The sequence below is a fragment of the Glycine max genome, chromosome 7, assembly GCF_000004515.6.
Source record: "Glycine max cultivar Williams 82 chromosome 7, Glycine_max_v4.0, whole genome shotgun sequence".
Lineage (NCBI taxonomy): Eukaryota > Viridiplantae > Streptophyta > Magnoliopsida > Fabales > Fabaceae > Glycine > Glycine max.
Window position 1 is genome coordinate 38,897,331 of NC_038243.2, and position 6,447 is coordinate 38,903,777.

The 6,447-nt window shown below is 35.6% G+C and overlaps 1 protein-coding gene across 6 annotated transcripts; it reads left to right on the forward strand.

Moving 5' to 3' along the window:
• The first annotated feature begins 3,091 nt into the window (after positions 1 to 3,091).
• On the forward strand, positions 3,092 to 6,233 carry LOC102659551 (protein ALP1-like). 6 transcript variants are annotated; one of them, XR_005892369.1, is made up of 3 exons: positions 3,092 to 4,649; positions 5,312 to 5,431; positions 5,905 to 6,233. XR_005892369.1 is itself a non-coding variant. In XM_006583822.4 (2 exons), exon 1 carries the CDS (start codon positions 3,356 to 3,358, stop codon positions 4,604 to 4,606), a length of 1,251 nt encoding a protein of 416 aa, XP_006583885.2. In that variant the 5' UTR covers positions 3,092 to 3,355; the 3' UTR covers positions 4,607 to 4,649; positions 5,312 to 6,233. The 6 variants fall into 6 exon arrangements, 1 of the variants encoding a protein (XP_006583885.2); XR_005892370.1 differs by having other exon boundaries at positions 6,062 to 6,233; XR_005892368.1 differs by having other exon boundaries at positions 3,093 to 5,431; positions 5,905 to 5,988; positions 6,062 to 6,233.
• Positions 6,234 to 6,447: the final 214 nt, after the last annotated feature.

Here is a 6,447-nt window from a genome sequence, read left to right on the forward strand (position 1 = left end):
CAAAAACACTAGCCAAAATTCAAAGCAATCCATTCAACCATTATTTTTTTATAGAGAAATGACGATAAATTCAATTGGCAGGAAATTAAGAAGCCAAAAGTTGACATTTAGCAGGAGGATGGTTAGATTTTTATAGGAAAAATAGTTTTCAGTAAATTACATATAGATCATAATTGGATAAAAAGTAGAAATTAAGGAAATAGATGCTTATCGAACAAATAAATGGACATATTTATTATAACTAACTAATAGTTTAGTCTAAAAAGTACGAGGCAAAAAACAAATCATTCAAGTTGTTGCGATTGTTTTTATAGAGAAATGACAAAAAGATAGCCAAAAGTTGACATGTGACAGGAGATGGTTAGATTAATTTGAATTAGCATTGAAATCCGTGCATTATTCAAATTTTTTTTATAAAAAGAGAGTGAGAGACAAAAAAACAATAAAATAAAATATTATATTTCTTAAAAACAAAAATAAAATGCATTGAAAAAAAATGCAAATTATCTTACCATGACAACGATCAAATAGTTTATATATATATATATATATATATATATATATATAGATGAATAATATATAAATAGATGTTGTAAAAAATATATATAAATAGATAAATATATTATAGATCAGATGAAGGGATTTTTACTCGTGTTTATTCCTTTTTTTTCTTGAAAACCAAATCTAGTTATATATAGTCAGAAAATGCAAGAGGTTTTGAGATCGGGCTAAATCTATCGACCCCTATTAATATAATTTTGTTTAATAAATAAATAAATAAAATAAATTTAAAGGATTGACATAATAATGTAAATTTCTACTATGTTCACATGTGAAAGAATAATATATTTATCAAAAGAATTTATGTTTGATTCTCACTATGTGTTAAAAAAATTTGACCTCATGATAAATAAACTCATACCCGCGTGTATCATCTTGCTCCCGCCCTGACTTAAATGGGTAATCACTGATTTGATCAGATACAGGATGAGTATCGATATGTACTTATTTGTCTTGTATATGTACCTGTCCCACTACCCGACACATATCATTCTTAAAATACCCTTATTTTATTTGATTTAGCTTTGCTTATTTTAAAAAAAATTATTTTAGCTTTGTTCAAGTTTTTGAAATTATTTTTTAACCTTGACTCATTGAATAAAGAATATATTTAGCTTTGTTCAATTTTTTTAAATTTTATTTATGTATGTATTTTTTTAATTATCAAACGGGTACGGGTATACCCAATATTCAACGAGGACATGAATGAGAAAAAAAATTTCATATCCATTGGGAATGATTTTGAGGAAGTGAAGAGGAGGATGGGGAACCATATACCCATCTTCATATCACCTTATTGCCATGCTTATTTGGATGAGCGACACTCCCATATCGTGAGCAAGATTAGTCTTCAACCTAGTAAGTTTTGTATAATTATTTTGTCATTAAAATGTAATAAGGATTAATTTGATTTGTATTTTTGATTACGTGAGACGGATCTAGAAATCTATCAAAGGAGGATTGAATTTTTTTTCTTTTGTTATAATTGTTTAAATATCTAACTTTTAATAAATAATATTTTTTAATTTTTTTTACTAGTTTTACACATAAAATTAAACTAATTTTTATTTTAAATAATAATAATCTTAATTGTTATCATAATAAAAAAAACCAAATTATACTCACATCCTCTATACTTAAGACTTATTATACTCATATCCTATTATTGGTGGATCTTTACACAGATCCTCCTCATTGTATGTCTGACAATTCCAAGACGTCATTTGTCTTGTACTATATTTTAATGAAATTTTATGTCTAAAATAATTTTATCTTATTTATGAGAACAATTTCATATTTTTTTTCTTTGAACAATTAATAAACACCAAGAACGCCTTAAGAAAGCTTCATAAATTTTTCTAAAAAATAGAAACAAAGAAATATTTGTTTTTGGACAAAAAGCAAATAGCAGACATTCAGATTTATAGTTAAAGTTGCTTATTCATTCATCATTATCATAATATAGAGATTGATTTTGGAAAATTTGCTTTTGGACAAAAAAAATCGCTTCTTTTTACTTTTGCACCTTTAACCAATATTAGTCCAAAAAACAATAGTTATGTGCAGAGTGTCCTTCACAATATAGATTTAGATGTTCGTTCATTCAAATTTCAAAGACAAATTCCCGAATTGCATCAATACATGCCTAAACCAATTGTCATCAAGATCTGCCATTTACGTTCCAGAAGCTGGAAGGGGGGGTGGGGATGGGCTAACATATGGGTAAGACCATAACAGTAACATAGCCAAATGGCTTTAGAGGGAGCAAGTGTGAAGAGGACGCCGGAGCTCCAAGCAGCATTGCTCTGCGGCAGATCGGGGCAGTTTAATTTGGCAGCGCCGTGGTTAAGCGGTGTTTGGATTTGGTGGGGATGGTGCGTGTGGTGGTGGTACAGTTTTATACTAACTAACTTTAATTATTATTATAATAACAATATATATAATTAATTTTACACTAATCAAAATATATATATATATATATATATATATATATATATATATATGAAGGAGAAATATACATTCTATCTGTCACTTTTTACATTTGTCTTTATTAAAAATCAATTTGATATTAAATTATACAATTTAAATAATCTTTTATATAGATTAGATGTAATAGGATATTTTGACGAATTTTTTTCATGATATAATGTAGTCATTAATATTGCACATCCACATCAATTATATCCTTAATGACATATTATTAATAACATTTTATAGAATAATAATTTTCTTAATTCTATCTGCTCACAAGAAGAAAAAAGAAGAAAAAAAAAAAGAGAGAAGTTTTAGATACAAACAATATGATTTTTTTTTATGTTATCCTTTTGTTTGTACTTTAGTTGTGTTTTTCTGCATGTTTTTAGTAAATAGATTTAACTTTTCACAGATATACATCTCTGAACTCTTATTGAAGAGTCACAATCTCTTTCACATTTCTTGACGTAAGGTTATTTTGCGTTTACATGTGTGTATAAGATTTTGTTCCATGGTTACAATTATGTACTACGGGTGAGAGTAGCATCTGACTAAATGAAACATACACTGCCCAGGAAGAAGGTAGAACATGTGACACGTGCGGCAGAAATGGAAGGTTCGAAAAAAGCTGAGCCCTGCGCCGAAATGGAAGGTTTGGTGATACGCATGGAGCCAATGAAAGGGCACTTGTGTCAGAAAGAATAATGACTCACTCACACACTCACGCACTAGTTTGACTCTGTACAATTTTCCGTCCCCCTTTTACTCCCAAACATACAAACCTCGATTTCCGTTCCCCCTAATTCCCTTTTCTTTCACGATGGAATCTCGCAAATTAGCCACCATTCTCTCCTCCCTCATCTCCCAACTCCTCCTTCTCCTCCTCCACAACATTTTCCCTTTCCCCCCAAATTCCGTCCCTCCAAACAATTCCACTGATTCCATCCTCCCGCTCCTCCTCTTCTCCCACCAACTCGCCGCCACACTCTCCCTCTCCCCCAAACACCGCAAAAACAAACGCAAACGCGATTTTCAACACCCCAATCCCCTCACCCGCACCCCGGACTCCTTCCGCAACACCTTCCTCATGTCCTCCTCCTCCTTCGAGTGGCTCTCCGGCCTCCTGGAGCCCCTCCTCGAGTGCCGCGACCCCGCCCCCCTCTTCCACTCCCTCCACCTCTCCTCCGGCGCCCGCCTCGCCATCGGCCTCTCCCGTCTCGCCGAGGGCCAGGACTACCAACAAATCTCCGCCCGCTTCGCCGTCTCCGACCCCGTCGCTAAATTCTGCGTCAAGCAACTCTGCCGCGTCCTCTGCACCAACTTCCGCTTCTGGGTCTCCTTCCCCTCCCCTTCCGACCTCCCCTCCATCTCCCAATCCTTCCAATCCCTCTCCGGCCTCCCCAATTGCTGTGGCGCCGTCCTATGCACCCGCTTTAATATAGTAGTCAACGCCAATAGCACCACCACCACCACCACCACCAACGACAAAGTCTCAGTTTCTCAAGTCGCCGCCCAAATAGTCGTCGATTCCTCTTCCCGGATCCTCACCATCGCCGCCGGCTTCCTCGGACACAAATCCGATTCCCAAATTCTACAAGCCTCCACTCTTTACAACGACATCCAGCAGGGAACCCTCCTAAACGCGCCGTGTAATCAGTTTCTAATCGGCGATTCAGAGTATCCTCTGCTTCCCTGGCTTATGGTTCCCTATGCAAACCCTGCTCCTGCCTCTGCTGAAGAGAATTTCAACTCTGCTCATGAAATCATGCGGCTTCCCGCGCTCAGAGCCGCGGCGAGTCTAAGGAATTGGGGGGTTCTGAGTCGACCGGTGTGTGAGGAGCTTAAGACGGCCGTGGCTTACATTGGCGCGTGCTCCATTCTTCACAATAGTTTGCTGATGAGGGAGGATTTTTCCGCTCTGGCTTCGGAGTTTGAGGATTGTAATCAAGGTTGTTATGGCGAGCCTTGTAATGCTATGTTGGATGGTGAGGCTGTGTCTTCCAAGGCTTTGGCTTTGCGTGACAATTTGGCTGCCGTGGCAAAGAAAATTCGTGACTCGAAGAATTCTTGATTGGTTAAAGAAAGATTGGTGAATGGTGTATGCGATTTTTCAGGTTGAATTTGTTGTTATGGTGGACGCGGGAGTGTAAATATTACTGCCTCTTGAGCATTGGTTTTTGTTTAATTATTGCTCGAGAAATGGTTCTTCTTTTGTTCTGTGAATTGATCCGCGTCTACAATGTCTGAGGCCATTGATTCATATTTTTTATGTTACTTACTCCTTTGGGTTCAATTTACATGGACATGGTGTTTATATTGGATAGTTTTATCTTTTATGTTGGGTTTGAATGAACTCTAGAGTTTTCTGTTGTTTAGTTGTGTCTTGCCCATTTTGCAATTTGTGTCATAAGGAACCATAGTGCACCCAAATTTGGTGTACTAGGTTTATGTGAAAGTGTTTCTCACCTTTTTGTGACCGTAGTTTTTAAGTTTCGTTGGCCCCATTAGCATTTAGACAAACCACTATTGCATGAAAGAATTAAAAAAGAACCATTACTGCTTGTAGAGTGCATTCTCCATTCATTGCTTTGCAACCATTTGATATTGCCGTGTGACAAATCTTTTTTATTTTCAACAAATGGCAGACACAATTGAACTCGTTTGTGTTGCCCTTAGTTTTGGTTTGACTTAATTTCTTCAGGGTTTTCTGTGGGATGATGGATGTAGAGATTGATGGAATGTGTAAATTTCAATATGAGAACATTGTTCTTTGCAGAATGCGCACACGATGCATGGGAGTTGCAGTAATGAAGGATTTGGTAATTGGAGGATAAATTATGCAAAACTTGATCCCTGCTGACTGTAAATGACACCAACCGGATGAATTGAAGGACAGGTAAATAATTATGTTTGGTTTGGTACCTAAATTTGTGATGCTTAGACCTACAAAACCATTTTACAAGTCCCTTCTTGATGATATATTTTTGTAACCATAAATTAGGTGAGAACTAAAACTCACGATCCCTCTGATGTTTTTGTCCTTTGTTCATTTAAATCTACAAGCAGTTGCATGATGGCTAGTTGATTATTGTATTGATTTCTAGTTACAGTTGCAGCCTATATTACCCTTGTAAATGATGTCTACTTTGCATCCTGTTCTCAGCACTTGACTAATTTATTAGCAAACAATTTTCTCCTATTTTACATTTTCCTTCTTCATCTGGTGCGTTGGAATTTGTTATTGTACATTGTAATTCACAAAAATACTTTCCAAACTTTAATCCAAAAATCAGTTGGAATTGCTTCAATAGCTCTTTTTCATTGACATTCATCTCCCCTTACCCACCCTTCTTTCCTCCTGGGCTTCAGGCACCCCAGTGTTTTGACTATAATTTGATGAGATAGCAACAGATCACTCTGGGAAAAGTCTATGAAATTAAGGCTGTACCAATGGTATTGTTTTTGAAAAATGACTGGAAATGTTACACTGTATGTGATACCATGCTAATGTAGTTTAATGTGGCAGCCAATGAGATATGTGAGGGTGTTGAAGTCCTAAACGTGGATCGGTTCAGAAATGGGTATAAACATTTGCTCTTGAATTTTGAGTACTTTATCAGTCTATTAAACTTTACTGAGTACTGTACATATTTTGTAATTTTATACTTCCATAATAGCGCGAGAATGCTAATGATCAGCCTTCAGTCTATTTTTTATTTTATTTTTTTTATTTTGCAGCTACGAAGAGTATCACGGACACAGTGAGTTTGAATGCTCTTTTGTTGCTTGATTTGAGCAGTAGTTGCTACTCTGTAATATTAAGTGATATGATTTAAAAACAACAAAACACTTCAAATTATAGCATTAATAACATAATATTTTCTTAAAACACGTTAATCAAATATACCTAAA

Excerpts from the sequence above, each read along its gene's own strand:
- LOC102659551 (XM_006583822.4), top strand. The coding sequence starts at position 3,356 with ATGGAATCTCGCAAATTAGCCACCATTCTCTCCTCCCTCATCTCCCAA.